At 42.9% G+C, this 19,098-nt stretch overlaps 1 protein-coding gene across 1 annotated transcript in view; it reads right to left on the bottom strand.

Annotated features, from left to right (window-relative positions):
- LOC139412407 (neural-cadherin-like) overlaps nt 1-17,697 on the bottom strand; it is a 185,887-nt gene extending 168,190 nt beyond the window's left edge. Inside the window, exon 1 of the mRNA XM_071159210.1 lies at nt 16,589-17,697. Within this exon, the coding sequence (XP_071015311.1) occupies nt 16,589-17,594 (1,006 nt within the window). The 5' untranslated portion in view covers nt 17,595-17,697. The remainder of the gene's footprint in view (nt 1-16,588) is intronic.
- Between the last annotated feature and the right edge of the window lie 1,401 nt (nt 17,698-19,098).

Raw genomic sequence — 19,098 nt, 5'->3', positions numbered from 1 at the left:
ATGTAAAATAAGAATTTTGGATATAAATATGCACTTTATCGAACAAAACATGTTTAGTTAGAACTGGGCGGACCACCCACTGTATTTTTGGTTAGCTGTTGTTAAAGTAGGCTAGTCTAGCTTAGGGTTTTTTTGAATACCTATTGTTTCTTTCCTTGGGTCCAGCTCAGCCCCTTTTCCTGCTCCCCCCCCCATTACCGTGTGTTTACAAATAAACCTTGAGTTTGACGGTAGATTTCAGTTGTCCTGGTTATTTCGTTCACACTTTTACTTTGTCACTATAATTTGCATGAGTTATGTTACGGGTCTCATTACCATCCCCCCTAGACTGTCGGGCCAAAAGGGATTCGTAACAGTTACTGTTCATTTTTATTGTTTATTTCACTTTTGTATACGATCTACTTCACTTGCTTTGGCAATGTTAACATATGTTTCCCATGCCAATAAAGCCCCTTGAATTGACAGAGAAGGGGTGGCTATGACTTGGATTCGAATCTCTGCTTCACAAGCAGCAATAGATCTCTGCTTTCAGGCAGCCTCCTAGAGCGCATCCGTCAACATTCCATTTGACAGTTGGGACAGAGCGCCCGGTAAACTACAGAACAACACAGCTGAAAAACAATTACATTTTATATATATTTTTTTTACTGCTAAGTTGTAAGCCCTGTTCTCCTGCATTCTTGTTTTACTTTTGTAAGAAAAGCGACGGTTTGTCACGGAGAAGAACAACAAGGAAAGATTTGCTAGCTAGCTACTCTAGCTATACATTTCGCCTATCCCTGCTCCACCTCAACACTCATTCTGATGTTACACCTCTCAAACCCCTTTTTCAATTGTTGATCTTTTTTTGCAGGAATCTTCTAGCTTGGATGGAAGGATGGAGGAGGGAACAAAAATAAGGAGCACAGTAGCTGTCCAGCCTGCTATCCAACTAGAAATGTAAATGTTTTGTGGTCCATCTCTCTCCATCTGACTGCCAGATTGCTGAGGGGCAACATAGTCAATGTACTTGCTAGACTAAGTCGAACTTATTGAAGACCTTGGGTAATGGTTAATCATGATTCGTCTCTGTCCTTACAGTTCCCGAAACATGTCAATGACCTGACATCTGGCCTCTACAGCAGTGCTTGGCCAGCCACTCAGTTACCACTTATCTATTTTACCACATTTCAGGGAAAGGAGAGAGCAGAACCTGTTCATGTTATTGTTGGACATAAAAAAACATTAACATAAAAGTGATTTTAATTTTTGAAATCTGTTCCAAAGTATTCCCATGCATAATAGAGAGATGTACAGTGTGAATGTATACAAATGTACGCAAGGTTTGAAATTATTCTGTTGTGGTTAAATGTTTTATCCTTTTGGGCTTCTTGTGGTCAATTTGCAGATGACAAATGATTTGTAATTATGTTCCGGCCCCCCGACCATCCGCTCAAGACAAATCAGCCCGAGGATGCATCTAGTTGATGATCCCTGCCATAGGAGTACCATTTGAAGAACCCTTTGGTTCCAGGTAGAACTCTTTCCACAGAGGGTTCTACCTGGAACCCAAAAGGTTTATCCTATATGGGACAGCCGAAGAACCCTTTTGGAATCATTTTTTCTAAGAGTGTAGTGTAAGTGGATCCAATGGAAATAGCACTGTTTCTAATAATATAAGATTGTAAAGCAAATCAGATCCTACTTTAACTCGCCTTTTTTTACCAGGTGCAAAACCCTTGTGTCCTGATTCAACAGACACCTCCCTTGGTGAGTCCTGTTCTCCCATTTCTCTCTTACTTGTTCTCCCTGTTGCTCACTCAAACACGTATGCAGCAGCAGAGGAGAGGAATTACACCCATGACTAACACTGTTTGCTGCAGGAATGATATGACAGACACATAGCTTTTGAACAATATAATATTCTGTCTCTTTATTGCCTCTCTACACATACTTGCATTTTTGTATTTAACGTTCTTTTTTCAACAAAATGTTTTAGGAATAAGCAAAACTTGACCATTTAGAGAGGAGTTCAACATTTTCATTATCCAACCGTCTAATTTTGATATCCTTTCTTCAAATGTTTCAGATTGATGACCAATGAATTTATGTCCCACTTCAATATGAAAGGAGAAAACATGCCTTTGCTACCACTTTTAGTAGATTCCAACTGTTAAATATATTTTACTGTGCGTTACTATTTTGTGTCTGCAAGCATAATTTTTATGCTTACAGTAAGTGCCATGAAACGCAAGAGAACTCAGGAGGTTGATTTGTAGCGGGCCCTCTTGAAAGTCTCGAAATATGCCCGTGTTGGAGAAGGACGCAAAGTATGTACATGATCAAGTGGCTCTTTTTTAAAAGACATCTATCTCTAAGCTATAACTGCCACAAAATTATTCAACTAGTACCACGGAAATACTTTTAGCCAGCCGAGTCCACGTTTCTTCAAGAAGGTCCTTTAGTTTGTTTTTAAAATCTAAAATTAATAAGGTTGTAATGGCTGATTCTTTTCACTGCAGATCTGACCCGTCACACAACTCTTCAAGAGGGCCGCTACGCTCCAAATTGCCTTCTGTGCTCAGATGTCACGACTTCCGCCGAAGTTGGTCCCTCTCCCTGTTCAGGCTGCGTTCGGCGGTCGACGTCACCGGCCTTCTAGCTATCACCGATCCACTTTTCATTTTCCATTTGTTTTGTCTTTGTTTTCTACACACCTGGTTTCAATTCCCCTCATTACATGTTCATTATTTAACCCTTTGGTTTCCCCCATGTTTGTGTGCGTGTTTGTTTTATTGTAAGGCTGTATCTGATGGCTGGTATTATTTGTTGCCGGGTTTTGTTACGCCCGTTTATTCGTGGTACCGGTATTTTTCCTGCATCATAGTATTTTGTTTGTACTGGTGTTTTTCTTGAATGAAATACCTTGTTCACGCATCTCAACTCTCCTGTGCCTGACTCCTTTCACCAGTCACCCACAGCCTTGACATCAGAGGTCCTTGATGAGGATCTACCCCATCATACCACTCTTATTAATCATTAATCCCCAAATATTATATACTCACAGTATTACTATGCATGTAATTTGTGGGTGAATTATGAAACAATTATTGTATGCAGAAGCCATTGTTTGGCCTATTTTAAATGTAATAATATGGTGCAGATTAACTTTAATTGCTGACTATGGGAAACAAATAGAAATGGAATGAACAGTGTTTTCAATATCCAACTTCATCCTCTGCAATACTTTTTACAGTAAAGATGCTATCTAGAACCTAAAAGTGTTATTTGGTTGTCCCATAGGAGAAGTCCTTTGAAAGGGGTTTTACCTGGAACCAAAATGGCTTCTACTTGGAGCAAAAAGGGTTCTTCTATGGGGACAGCCGAAGAATCCCTTTGGAACCTTTTGTTCTAAGAGTGTAGGTAATAAGCTGTAGACAGGCGGTCATTACCAGGTTATGATGAGGTCTTAACTATGACCAGCAGGCTTATACATTATTGCACATAATAGTGGTCAGAATTACCAGTTTGCGAACAGAATAAGACGTCATAAAAAGATGTCACGCTGACGTATTTTCAACCAGGTTTTTCCCACTGGGTTGGAAGAGATTTCCAAAATTAGAATCACTTGGAGCTGATTTGCTGGTGTTTTTATAGTCTTATGTCCCCCCCCCCCCCCCCAAAATAGAAACCTTTTTATTTTTTTCTCAGAAAAATAAAAGTGAATAAAATACAATTTGCCAGTTGGGGAACTGCGATAAAGGCTCAACATTTCTGACACAAGAACTTTGTTGGAGCCTACGACCACACGTAATCGAATCCCTGAGCTGACAAGGTAAAAATCTGTCGTTCGGCCCCTGAACAAGGCAGTTAACCCACTGTGTTCCTAGGCCGTCAATTGAAAATAAGAATTTGTTCTTAACTGACTTGCCTAGTTAAATAAAGGTTAAGAAAAATGGTTGTTATTCGGCAGAACTAGACCCTGTTACACTAAACGAGTCAAGACATCCGACAATCTTTTACGACCTAAGAATTTTCCCACAATGTGGAAATTTAGTCTGGGATGGCAAAATCGTGGCATAAGATGACTAACATCATACCATCTGTACGACCCTTTAACATGAGTACCCTACAGTCCACACTACAGCCTAGTGATCCCTGTTTTGATGGGTCTGATCAGGAGCAGCCTGTGATGTCAGAGGGCTGTGTTCCGCTGGCTGTTTGACGAGCCCTCTGGCACGTGGAGGTCTGCTCTCCTCTTCTCCTTCCAGACCCAGACTCCACAATACTGCAGCTGTCATAACTTCTACTGAATTTGATGCCTCTCCTTGTTCGGGCGGTGCTCGGCGGTCGACGTCACCGGTCTTCTAACCATCATTGATCTATGTTTCATTTTCCATTGGTTTTGTCTGGTCTTCTTACACACCTGGTTCCAATCCCATTCATTAATTGTTGTGTTTCCCCTCATGTCCTTGTCAGACATTGTTTATTGTTATGTTCATGTTTTATGTATTGGTGTGCGACGGGTTCTTGAACCCACATTTATTTTATTATGGACTTTGGTTTTGAAGTTTGTTTTAAAGCTATTAAAATACTCCAATTACACCAAGTTTAATTCTCCTGCATTTGACTTCCCTGCCACCTACATACACGACGTGACAGCAGCCTGCTGCTGTTCCAACTCCACTAATTGAAGAGAACTCTACCTGCCCGAATGCATAGTGACAACTTTAAAGTTTGGTGGAGGAGGAGGGAGAATAATCTACTCCTTTCTCTCCTTCTCCAGAGTCTCACCAGGTGCTCAGCAGAGACCAGAGAGCTCAATGTCTGTGTTCTGGGCTCGTATAAGGAACATTTAGTGCATTTAGGATTAATAATCAATTTGAGGTTATATGCACCGTTCTTATGCTCTAGGACTGAGCGGTTGCTATGGGAATAGTTGACAACCCAAACAGACTATTTTTTATCCTAATAAAGGTTGCTGTAACCTACACTATATACACCAACGTATGTGGCCACCCCTTCAAATGAGTGGATTCTACTATTTCAGCCACACCCGTTGCTGACAGGTGTATAAAATCGAGCACACAGCCATGCAATCTCCATACAAAAAAAACATTGGCAGTAGAATGGCCTTACTGAAGAGCTGACGGTGCCACGTGACTTTTAATGTGGTACCGTTATAGGATTGCGCATTTTCAGTTCGCCAAATTCCTGCCCTGCTAGAGCTGACCCGGTCAACTGTAGGTGCTGCTATTGTGAATTGAAAACGTATAGGCTCAGCCACTAAGTGGTAGGCCACACAATCTCACAGAATGGGACTGCCGAATGCTGAAGCGCGTAGCTCATAAAAATCATCTGTCCGCGATTGCAACACTCACTACTGAGTTTCAAACTGCCTCTGGAAGCAACATTAGCACCAGAACTGTTCATCGGAAGCTTCATGAAATGGGTTTCCATGGCCTGAGATCACCATGCACAATGGCAAGCTTCGGCTGGAGTGGTGTAAAACTCACCACCATTGGACTCTGGAGCAGTGGTAACGCGTTCTCTGGAGTGACGAATCACGCTTCACCATCTAGCAGTCCGACGGACGGATCTGGGTTTTGGGGATGCCAGGGGAACGCTACCTGCCCGAATGCATAATGACAACTTTCAAGTTTGGTGGAGGAGGAACAATGGTCTGGGGCTGTTTTTCATTGTTTGGGCTATGCCCCTTAGTTCCAGTGAAGGGAAATCTTAACGCCTCAGCATAAAATTACATTCTAGACGATTCTGTGCTTCCAACATTGTGGAAACAGTTTGGGGAAGGCCCTTTCCTGTTTCAGCATGACAATGCCCCTGTGCACAAAGCGAGATCCATACAGAAATTATTTGTTGAGATCGGTGTGGAAGAACTTGACTGGCCAGCACAGAGCCCTGACCGCAACCCCATCTAACACATTTGGGATGAATTTGAACGCCGACTGTGAGCCAGACCTAACTGCCCAACATCAGTGCCCAACCTCACTAATGCTCATGGCTGAATAGAAGCACGTCCTCGCCGAAATGTTCCAACATCTAGTGGAAAGCCTACCCAGAAGAGTGGAGGCTGTTATAGCATCAAAGGGGGGACCAACTCCATATTAATGCCCATGATTTTGTAATGAGATGTTTGACTAGCAAGTATCCACATACTTTTGTTCAGGTAGTGTATGAAGAGATAGAAGGGAAAATTGAAAGCCAGAAACAGTAAAATAACAACAGGTAGATTTAGACGGGTATGTTGACAAGGTGAAGTGCCAGTGTATGGAGGAATCGTGCAAGGACACAGGCGCTTCAAATGCCCTCTCACAGAGATGGCTTACTCACGCTGACTGACTGCATGTAGAGACTTATTGATAAAAGATTGAGAGTAAACCAAGTCTCACACACACACACAGAGATTCACAATAAAGCACAAACAAACTTCCTTGGGGAAAAAACTTACACTCCGTCCCAAGACTGTTTCAATACCGTATTTTTTTAGCTCTGAAAACACAGGCTGCTGTTTTGAAGGCAACACAAATAGAAGGAAATCTCCAGTGCCTCGTGGGGCCCTCCCTTCCTCCCTAGCCACGCCTGCGTGATGTGATGTGTGTGCCTCGTCTTCTATAAGATTGTTCACGCTGTGTCTTTTATGCTGAATGACGCGGAGCGACCATTAGCGACAGCTATTGACATGGAGAGGTCATGCGCTAATGTAGATCCAGCGCAGACACACCATCAATCATGACCTTCCAGGCCAGCGAGGAGCGACTGCACCGACGTGGGGCTTTGGCTCTCTCAGACAAACGATCAGACGGCACGGTCATTGTTCTGCACTGGCCCATTGCTTCCCACCTCCTTGGCTGGGGAGACACGCTGCTCATTAGGCCTGGATAGAAATGGGAAGGAGTTGCAAAAACAGCCGCATTTGTCTACTGAAAGCCTAGATATTAAAACGCTGGAATGGCTGGCTGGCAACTCTCTTCCTGGAGAATAGAGTCGAGTCGAGGAGAGTGGAGGTGTGTAGAGGAGGTGAGAGGGGGAGAGAGGAATGTGGCATCTCTGAAAGGTCACTAGGTGCCTCCTATCCCTTCGTTTGTCTCTTTGATTAAGTCTGGCAATTAGGCAACTGTGCTGCTTGGCGCTGAGATTCAGTCGGCAGATTGTAAATAAACTAATCAGAGAGCAGGCAGATCCAGCGCTGAGGAGAGAGAGAGAGAGAAAAACACTCAGACACCCCGCCAAAGTTTGACTGCAGACAGATTGACGAGGCGATCGATGATTGGAGGGTGTATCAGAAAAGGAGAGAGCAGGATGAAAGACTGATGTGTCTGGCGAGGCAACTCAGCAAGGAGGAAGATGAGAGAGAAGAGAGTGAAGAGAGAGAAGAGAAAGAAGAGAGTGAAGGTTGAGGATGAGCAGGAACTAAGGCAGAGAGGAATGGGGAGCCAACAGAGGAAAATATGAAATAACAAGAGAGCTGCAGCCAACTAGCAGGGAGAGCTAGACGGTAGAAGTGGACTGAGAGAAGTGAAGTACTACAGTAATAGAGGAGAGGAGGAACTAAGGCAGAAAGAACTGTGGATAAGAAGACTCAGATTAACAGAAAAGTGTAGGAGGACAGAGAGAGCGAAAGAGAGAAGGATACAGCATGGCAAACATTGAGTTGCCTGGGAATTTGGCAGTGTGACACATGGGAGATGGGAGGGTGCCTCACTTGGACGGCCTTCTGATAGTTTACATTTCTGTTTCGACAAAAACCACGGCACCTTCTGATAATTAATCCACCAGAGGATTACCGTCATTCTGGCTGCGCTCTGCCCACTGCTGTACCACTCACACACACAAACGTGTATTTTTGTCAAGCAAAACTTATTGTACTAAACTTACTACTACGCAGTACTACGCTAACAGGCTGACTACAACGCGAGCGTTACAAAATACATTTTGAAATCTGTGTTATTCAATTATTGCACCCACACTGCTCGCGCGCGCCCCAAGGGTCTGTGTTGCCAAGGGCTAAAATAGAAGTCAGTTCTATTTCTGACGCAGATTGTGCTGCAAGTCCTGAATCTCCGATCTCCTCATTTGTTTATAGAAGCAGGTACCCACCCACGTGCCATCTTCTCATTGGTTATACCCACGTGGGTGACTGAAAGACGAACGAAGACAGTTGCAGTAATGCACCTAATTTATGAAAGTAGCCAATCGCAATATAAAGTCAAGAGAAGAAAAGACCTGGAAGGAGGAGAGATGACTAGAAACGATTCGGTTGACAGTTTTATGTGTGGATTAATTGGCAGAGTAGAGGACCTTGTGCATTTCAGGTAAAATAACTCAATCTTTATATCCCAGGACAAATTAGCTAACAACAGCAAGTTTGCTAAAAAGGGCAAATTAGCTAGCAAGTGCAAGCTAGCTAGCTAAATTTCCATAAATGTTTAATACCCTGACCTGTCCCCAAATTAATATAATTGATTCAGAGTTTGTTTGATATTTTAACCTGCGTGTCGTGATCGTGTTTGGTGTTGGGGGACAAAAGACATTTATGCATGATGGTGCACGCGCGCAGCCAGTTTGGGTTCCATGTAAGAGTAATTTACAGTATATATAATATTCTGCCCATATGAACACATTTATTTTAGGCCATAACTGAACCAATTTCTGTAGGATATATATATTCAATGTTCTGCCCTATAGGAACGAATATATATACAATATTTATAGACATATTTAATGAAAACAATCAAGCACTATGCTTGCAGCCTAGGCATTATACATGTCTGCCCGTATTTATAGCCATACATGAAACACAATGACATACACAACGTTGTTTCACATTCTTTATTAACAGACTGAGGAATACACAACATTGTTTCAGATGTTTTAATAACAATAAGGCAATAGGCTACAGCTCACTTCACAGATTCCCCGGGAAACTCAACGTATTGTAGTCTCACACTGACGAAAGAGCTTTCACCATAAAATATAACACTTGCTTTGAACACACACACACACACGCACACACACCACGCATGCACACACGAACACGCACCCACTCACGCGCTCACAGACATTCCATCAAATGCCACAACTGGCAAAGAAATGCAATGACACATTCCTAATTTGTGACGGCATGCTAGATTCAGGGACAGAGAGTAGGGGAGGGGTTGGGTGGCACTCAGCAACTCATCTGTTCTGTTCTTTTATTCCAACATTTATCTTCTTCATCCAAATCCAGAACTTAGTCATGGAGAGACAGGCTGGGTCAATGATGGTCATGGCCACAGCAGACGGCCAGAGCGGAGTGGAGCTTTGACGAAACGCTGTGTGATCTCTCAGTCAGAACCGTCGATCGCTCTCCCCGCCACTCACAGTTACACACACTGTGGTGACAAGTGACAGTGACAGCCATGTCCGCTCCTACTGCGGTGGCCGCACGCCTGGCGGGGGGGAGCGTAGTCACGGCAACAAGATGACGGACAGGGCCTCATCGTGTGTGTGTGTGTGTGTGTGTGGTCTTCTGTCTAAGGTGAGCTTTTGCATATACAGTATGCACATGCCATGATTATGCACATGGAGGACATATATTTGGTGGCACGTCCCTCTCTCAATCTTCAGCACCTGCTTACGATTCATAAACTATGCACTGTTCAGTATATTCACACACACACTTCGCCATTCACTCCATTCCATAGCTTTGGAAAAGGGGGATACCTAGTCAGTTGTACAACTGAAAGCATCCAACTGAAACTTGTCTTCCGCATTTAAACCAACCCCCCTCAATGAATATAATGCAAAAGAAAATAAAAACATTCACCTCACATTTATCCCCCACAAAGCTTCCAATAAGTCCTTAAAGCATTCTCTCCTTTCTTCCTTCGTCCCCTTCGTCACTGTAAATCCTAATACGCTACCATCTTCCAGTAATTAAGTGTGTGTTGTTTTACACATCACCGCCATTCTAATCCTTCCACGCTGACTCAATCTACTGTAAGCAGATTGCTGGGCAATGGGATTTTAGAAATACACAACAGTGAGGGTATAAATATCAACTTTGGGTATGTATACTCGACTGAAAATCTATTTTCCTCATGCATGTACGTGTTTTTGTGAATATCTGCTTGGAGATCACAATATGCAATTTAAGAGAAACGCATTACACAACTCTACAATAATTATATTAGTCTTTAAATCTGCTGAGCTTGCTGTGCATGGTATGTGTGTGTGTGCATACATACATGTGTGTGAGCGTGTGTGTATGCATACATGTGTGTGAGCGTGTGTGTGTGTGTGTGTGTGTGCATGCATGTGTATGCAAGTGTGAAATGACTGTCTGAGGGATGAGATGAAACAGAGAGAATGGAGGAGAGAGAAAAGAGGGTGTGAAGTACAGACAGCGAGAAAGAGAGAGAGAGAGAGTTTGCAAACGTTCACAGGTATAAATTCTATTTACGCATCATACCAGGGTAAAGTATGTGTGAGCCGAGCGGGGCTATTTCCAGCAGGTGAGAATGTGTGCATCAGAGCATATGCTTGTCTCGTGTGCATACCTTACGTGGGTTTGGATGTACGCATCTTCGCGTATGTCTATGCGTGTTTGTACAGTGTGTGTACTTGTTTGTAGAGAGGGGGGTGGGAGGGGGGAGAGAGAAACTTAGTTAACTTGTGTTTTGTACACGTGAGCAAGCAGACAATCTTCTGGTTCCCTGACAGCGTCAGGAAGCCTTCCATATGCTGTTTAATGTCCAGGCTCCTCCCCAGTCAGATGAACAGTAACACCAGGAAGGAGAGGAATTAAGTCCCCGACAACCTATCACCTTCTGCTCAAACCCAAAACCCAGCTCCCTCTGTGTGGATCAGACAGTCAAACGCTACGGTGGATAGATAGATAGAGGATAATGGATGGGGAAGGATCAGATCCCCTGTGTATATAACACATTTGGGGTTCTTATCAAAACGCAATGCGCGTCTGATGCAGCTGTCAGTTCTTTGTCAGTTTGATTGAGAGTTATGCCAGCTTCACGCGTGCTTCAGCAAGACAAATATGCACCCCATCATAGTGATGCCTTTGACAGTCATAGCATGTTCTGTATGAGAGAAAAGATCACACAACCACTCAGGTCGACATGACAGACAGAGGTCTGATACAATGTGTTAGACAGACGAGGGAGACAGCGAGAGAGAGAGTGTAATGTTTACTGTTCATTTTCATTGAAAGAAACACTTTTATTTATTATCTATTTCACTTGCTTTGGCAATGTAAACATACGTTTCCCATGCCAATAAAGCCCTTAAATTGAATTGAGCGAGAGAGAGTAAGAGGGGGAGGAAGAGTTGAAGGGAGAACGAGAGAAGGTGAGAGAGAGATAGTGGAAGGAAAGAGATGGAGAAGCATGAAAAAACATGCTATGATTGAGAGAGAGATACACAGAGAGATGTTTACCCTGACGGGATATAGAGATAGTAAAAAGTGCCACAAGGCAGAGAACGTTAAGACGGGAAGTCTGACGCCACACACCTGTTTGATCTGCACATGCGCTCCCCCTCTCCATCCCCCACGCACACATTAATTGATCCCACTGCAGCAATATCATGGAGACCATACATATCAAACAGGAGCCCATAGCCTCAACCAATATACAGCTAAAGAGGCCCACCATTTCCATATTACAGAGCTTCACACAGCAATTAGGAGGAGAGACTTCTCTCAGTGTGTGGAGTGGGGGGCACTGAGGGCCCGGTCTGTGGGGCTGTGTGTTTTTGGGACCGCTTAAGTGGCTGAGACAGCCAGGATAAGGCTGAGGCCAGTGTTAGTGGATAACAGAGACAGACAGACAGCCAGACATAGATAGGCATAACCATATATGATTCAAGTGGTGTTCTGCTCCCCCCAACTCCAGATAATGGAAAGAGCCCAGGGTGATTCCCCTCAGACAAGCTAATAGAGAGTAGAGACCAACTCACCTGAGAAGGCTATTTCACCCCAGACCAGCCAGTGGAAAATATGGAGCCTCTCACCCCAGCCGGAACGGATAACAGAGGAGAAAGTCTGACTGCCTATAGGAAAGCGAATGACTCTCTAACTCCAGGATTGGGGAGCCAGGACCAACACCCCCAGGTATTGGAAACAAACAGACATGGAACTATTACAGCAGACTGAATAGAGAGAATCAACTGACCAGTGGAGGTAGGAGAGATGGGGACGGTCACATTAATTAGCATGATATACAAGCTGCAGTAGAGCTCTGTTATCAAACCACAGCCTAGCTCACTCACTGGCCACCAGGAAGAAACGTGTGCATCACTGAGTGTGCATGTCTGTATGACGGTTAATAATGTGCAATACAATATGCTGTTTGAAGATATATAGCAGTGGCTGTTTGATCCTGATAAATAAAGTAATAACAGACAATATATTTTCATCTTCCATCTGTCTGACTCTGACTACATGGTCCTGCTCTCCTGTAGGATCAACCTGGTCTCAGAACATTTCGTATTTTTCTGTATGTAAATCCAAGACAATCCATTTAGTATGATATATTACGTTTGGTATAGTTACATACGATAAATGGTAACTTAATTTAATGTGAAAACTAATGGAAGGCGGCTGGTCGGGGTGGATTGATGGGCATATAATGTGAACTTCTAGCAAACCAAACGTTATCTAATGATCAACTTTGTATCACGTTCTGACCTTTGTTCCTTTATTATGTCTTTGTGTTAGTTTGGTCAGGGCGTGAGTTGGGGTGGGTAGTCTAGGTTATTTTTTCTATGTTGTATTTCTGCGTTTGGCCTGGTATGGTTCTCAATCAGAGGCAGCTGTCGATCGTTGTCTCTGATTGAGAATCATACTTAGGTAGCCTGTTTTCCCCATTTTTGTTGTGGGTGATTGTTTTCTGTTTTGTGTGTATTCACTTGACAGAACTGTTTCATTTCCTACATTCACTTTGTTATTTTGTTTCGTGTGTTCAGTCTAATAAATTACAATGGACACTTACCACGTTGCATATTGGTCTGATCCTTCCTACTCCTCCTCAGACGAAGAAGAGATTCGTTACACTTTGACTCCTTACTATTTGTTAGCTACTTTGCAACTACTTAGCATGTTAGCTAACCCTTTTAGTTAACTCTTTCCCTAACCCTATGTCACGCCCTGACCTTAGTTATCTTTGTTTTCTTTATTATTTGGTTCGGTCAGGGTGTGACAAGGGTGGTTTGTTTAGTTTTGTATTGTCTAGGGGTTTCCTGGTCTAGGTGTTTATGGTTGCCTAGATTGGTTCTCAATCAGAGGCAGCTGTTTATCGTTGTCTCTGATTGGGAACCATATTTAGGTAGCCATATTCCTTGGCTATTTTGTGGGTTGTTATTCTATGTTTAGTTGCCTGTTCTGCACTAGCCATATTGCTTCACGGTTAGTTTTGTTTTGTTTAGTTCCGTTCAGTGTCCTCTAATTAAAGAGTTATGTTCGCTTACCACGCTGAGCCTTGGTCTCCTCTTTATGACAACCTAACCCTAACCTTATCCCTAACCCTTTTAACTCTAATCCCTTGCATAGCTAACATTAGTGAACTAGCTAACCATAGCCACCTAGCTGGAATTTTGTAACATATCATAGGTTTTTCAAATTCGGAACATACTGTACACTTTGCAAATTCATAACATATAATATGAATTGTAATTCGTAAACAAATCAAACATAATGGGCGATGGCCATCCACAAAATTAATACAAACCATACGAAACATAACATATCAAACTTAACTTAGTATCACGGATGTAGGTGCAGAATTATACGAAATGCTCTGAGACCAGGTTGCATCACCAGTGGGAAATATCACTGTGTGTTTGCATGATATTTGCAATATCAAATGATCAACACAAATATGACTGCTGTGTGTGTGTGTGTGTGTGTGTGTGTGTGTGTGTGTGTGTGTGTGTGTGTGTGTGTGTGTGTGTGTGTGTGTGTGTGTGTGTGTTAGTCCACATGTACTCAATAGGGAGCTGGTCTAGTTCACAGATACTGTTACAAGTGAGGTCAACCGACACACTTCTCATACTTGATTAAAGCCAGCTGTTTTTCCTCATTACTGTGAATCCCCTGGCTTCTGAGAAACCTGCTCACAGTACACAAACCCAGACACAAGCACACCCTCTTTGTCAGACACGCAGAATCTACAGAAGGTTATGGACATCAGGCCACAGGACAAGCACACAGACAGACAGTAATGAAAACACCAAAGGCCGAGCTAATTAAATCACCAACCCTGGCAACAACTCATTCAGGAGTGGTTGTAGCTCGCCTCGGCTGCGCAGCGCATGAATGCCACGGAAAGATGCGAGTGGGCCATGGAGCAGACTGTGCGCGACAAACGCACGACTTTAAAGCCTCTCTATTTCCTCGAAGAAGCGCACGAGTTCTCCAACAAACTGTGCTGCCACTCTAAATCCCAGAAATGAGAACGTGAATGAGATGGGATTACATGGATAATGCGAGCAGATGGAGCCAGGTCGAGCAGGATCTCCACTCAAAAAAGATTAGACTCGACCGCATGGCATTCCGGTTCCCCTAACACAGAGCACAGATTTGTCCAAATTAAACACGGGTGTCTTCTGGAACATTTGAAATCAAGTCTAGTTGGTTATTTGATCAGAAAAAAATGTGGTTAATTCCTGAACCACACAAGCATTTTAGGATTCATTCAATCATTTCACAACACTCAGCAAGGGAAATGAGAAAACGAGAAATTATGGAGGTTTTATTCACTCCAATGCATGTAAATAGGTCCCCATACTTCACATAGCCTAGAAATGAATGCAGAGCGCACCGGTTTTACACACACAGATGCCAAATTCCCTGTGCTTATTGTTGTAGACAAGCAACACTGGTTGAATGATCATCTGCATGAACACAGATATTATGTAATCCGCCTATCACTTCAGAACAGCTGGGTAAAATATAGCACGTTTTATCTGGCATCGTGCATGACAAATGAGCAATTGCCAAAAGGTGGGTTGTACTGCTGCCTTACAAAGGCAACTGGCAAATGTATTCATTTCAAAACCCAACCGTTCCTATGCACAGCCAATACTGTGGGCCTATGCTACCCTAATCTACAGGTCCCCACTCAAAACCAAAAAGCTCATTTACTGCATTTCTATACAATTTAAAAACTCTAAAATGCTATTTGGAGAACAGCAAAAACTAAAACACAAGCAAAGATTACTGCTGTAGATTCATTCACATTAATCATCTACAAACACACAGCCTATTAGCTATGCAATTCTCCGCCACACATTAACTCAGCACCGTGATTAAAAACTAGATTTAATATGTACAGAGGGCTCTGTTAGCAGAAAGGGTATTTTATTAACAAAAGGTAAACAAATACATTTGCTATGCATACCTTTTTTGTTGTTGTTGCAGTTTTACAGCTAATTTCCTGCAATTCTGCACATTTTACAGTATGTGTCAGTTGGAGCTGCTGTGGCCAACACTAGGTTGAGCACTCATAACAATCTATGATCAGAAAGGTTTACATACATTGGGCGCAGGATCACCAATGGGAGCAGTGCAGATAAAGGATATTATTGCATTAGAAATACAATTTTGGCTGTAGCCTGGCACTCAAAAAGTACACGAATGTAGCCATTTCTGCAGGCAATTAACCTACAGTATTGCAAAGCAAAACGGTACTCAGCATCGTCTGGATATGTGTGCAACAAAAGTTCAACATTCGCATTCTGCTAACCATTTCTGTCAAGCCGTCTACGCATACATTACAGTTCGCATCTATAAATCCAATGTATGCGCCACACAGAACGCACAGCAACTGCCGCTGCAACGCAATGCTCCAAGGCAAACTCCGCGTTTCATTGGAAATTAATGTACTTCTGGTGTTACAAAACGCATTTCAATGTCAGTGTGATCGAGGTGTTATGCACCACAACAAAAAAAAACGATTTGAATCTGCCTCAGCAACGCAATCCTATAAAATAAACGCAGCGTTTCATTGTAAATGAATGTACTTCTGTTGTACCAAAATGCAATAACATTGTCGGTGTGATCGAGTCGTTAGAAACAGTAGCACCCACACGCCTCCTGTAAATTGAAAATATCTGCACTAATACCAGAAAACATATGCATACAACAAATCGTAGCATAATGTGAAATAATGTACTGTATTATAAGCTTAACTTGTGCGCGTTACATTTTTCCAAGGGTAACTATTTGCAAGGCGCACGTCTCTCCATGCATAATTTACGCACTCGCGTGGTTTCAACCTATTGGAATCATGAAGGCAAAGCTGATGGTGTTTAATTAAACATGTAACCACAGAAACGAATACATTTTAAATCATATCATTGCACTTTAAAGCATGACACTTTTACAGAGAGGCTCTATGAGTAGTTTAGGTGCTCAGTTCTCCACATCGATTCAGTGGGCTCATTTAGACCAAACCGTGGCCCGTAATTACTTTACAGAGGCCCTTAAGTTGAAGAGAGAATGAATACAGTTATATATCATAATATATTTAATGCATTACGTTGAAGAGAGAAACAACATTGAAGCTGCAGTATAAAATTGCAAAGGCACTCTCACCTCTTTTATCCTGAACTTTCACAGTAATCTCCACGAGAGGTTCCGTCTCCCGGTCCAGGCGCCGGGTAATAACTATATCTCCGCTGTCCCGACTCACGGTGACCGGTGAGCTGTCCACACCGGGATCCATCAACTCAAAGCTGGCAGCCTGAAACCTCACCGGGTACAAGTTCATTACAACAGAACCGATACTGGCATCCTCGGAAACATTTAGTACGATCGGCTCGCTCGACTCTAGCAGGGACCTCGACTTCCGAGGTTGTCTGCTATTCGGTTCACCATGGGATGGCGGTGGAACCGCTGGCCATTGCCGGGGATTAATCTCGATGTCAATACTCTGACTGGTCCGCGAGGGCCAGCCGTGGTCCATCGCAAACACGTTAAACTTTATGGGCGCGGTAAGACCCAATATAGAGTCCACAAGCAGTACATCTCCAGTTTTTGGAACCACATAAAAACTGCCATTTTTGGGAAGAGCAAAGTAAATTAGTTCAGCGTTTTTCCCGCTGTCTGTATCCTCCGCGGTCACTTTATACACCACAGACCGCAGAGCAGTGGCGTCGTCTAGACTCATTTTTATATCAACATTAGGGAATGTTGGCTCGTGGTCATTAGTGTCCAAAACATCCACTTTCACAGATGCAACTTCTGCGACCACATGGTCATTAGCGGCGCAGCTTTGGCAGCACAGACCCAGGCTGAGCAGATACTCGGAGCGCTCCTCTCTGTCCAGGATGATCGAGGTTTTCAGAAGTATGTGTCCGCGTTTGTGGTGGGCAAATACCCGGAAATCTTCACTTCCGTCTCCCAAGAGTTTCAGATGCATGCCGGAGTTGGAGCACCATCTCTGCGCGTCAACTCGCTTCACAGGGATGCTGAGACCGTTTACTTTGGATCCAGGCTCGGAGTTCTCGAATACATGTCCATGAAAGAACGGTATCCTCTCCTCTGTCTTATTCCCAAGTACAGATGTCACGAAATAGCATATCAAAATAGTCAAAATCATGACTGTTGTCAGTTGTACCACACTGAGTGGTATTATGCTTTCACGCTAGGACCATCAATCATTTCGAAAAACATATTTAATGTCCTCTAAAACTTCAGATGGATTCTAGTATTAAAGTATTATTAATTCACAAAAAAGCTGTTCGTTGTCCTGGCTTGATTCATTGCTCTAACTTTCGCAGTCTCCTGTCTCCACTCCAGCAGCAGTCTGCGTGCGTAACCCTCAGGATAATGCAGCTCAAGTGCGCGCCTCCGCTTAGTGTTTCTGACAGCACTAGCAGCCTCTGGTACTGGACAGCGCCGTGCTCGAGGGGGAGTGGCCTACAGTGACTCCTCAGGGAAGCCCACGTCACGTGATGCATGTCTATCAGTTTTTTATTCCAACACATAGTCTTCTTTCCGATTTCCACTCCGTGTCCAATACCAATGACATAATAGGCTACTGTATGTTTTTAACTATAATTTTCAATCAGTAACCTAGATTTGTCATTGATATTTGAGGAATACATCATGACAAATATTAAAACTGAATCTAGTAAAGAAAGATGATTTAAACATGTTTAGAGTAACATAGCTTTAATATCTTATCCAGTTTACAGGACATTCAATATTTTATCCTCCATCATAAAAATGATGTAAAACACGCTCACACACAACAGCAGTACAGATACAAGGCCTAGATTAATTTGTCAGAATAGATTTGTCCACCCAAGTACACCCTAGCCACTCAGTTAAGCTCAGTCAAACAGGAAGGAAAAAAACATTGCTAGAATCTCTTTAAAAAAAAATCTCTGTCATGCTTAAGCAGCAATAAATTTAACAAAACATATCAGGAAGATATAAAGGACAAAATAACCTAACCAGAGGTAAACCATGTGTACAGTAGCTTTAAACAGTCTATGATTTCACCCTCCTTGAGACCAGAAGTTACATTTGGCCCTGAACCTAGACAAACTTAGTACTGGCAGATGACTTCAAGTACTGGGAAGAATGTTGTATTAATTAAATCCAGGAAAAATGTATACAGTCTACAGTAACACAAAGTGAAATGAGCATATTCTTATCACAAACTTGAAACTTCCTTCTTTATACACATATAATGGGTTCTGAGGAGACACCTTTCAGGCAGTTTCGGTAAATCAAGTATATATTCTGGTCTAGTGATGCCCTCTGGTTTCTGATTTACGGCCTCAAGCTGTTGAATTTTGATGGCTCTCCTTCTGTCTCTAGCATGTAGCCAGAGGCGATCGCTCTCTGGTGTTCCACAACCAAATTTCAATTAGAGGTTTACCTGACTTATTTTTTTAAATTGAACCTTTATTTAACTAGGCAAGTCTTGTTCAGGGGCAGAACGACAGATTTGTACCTTGTCAGCTCGGGGATTAGATATAGCAACCTTTCGGTTACTGGCCCAACGCTCTAACCACTAGGCTACTTGCCACCCCTTTCCCAGCACGCTGGGATAATATTAACCATCCCAAGATCCACGCCATGTTAAACAATGA

This window comes from Oncorhynchus clarkii, chromosome 6, assembly GCF_045791955.1.
Source record: "Oncorhynchus clarkii lewisi isolate Uvic-CL-2024 chromosome 6, UVic_Ocla_1.0, whole genome shotgun sequence".
NCBI lineage: Eukaryota > Metazoa > Chordata > Actinopteri > Salmoniformes > Salmonidae > Oncorhynchus > Oncorhynchus clarkii.
This window is presented reverse-complemented; position numbering and strand designations above follow the sequence as displayed.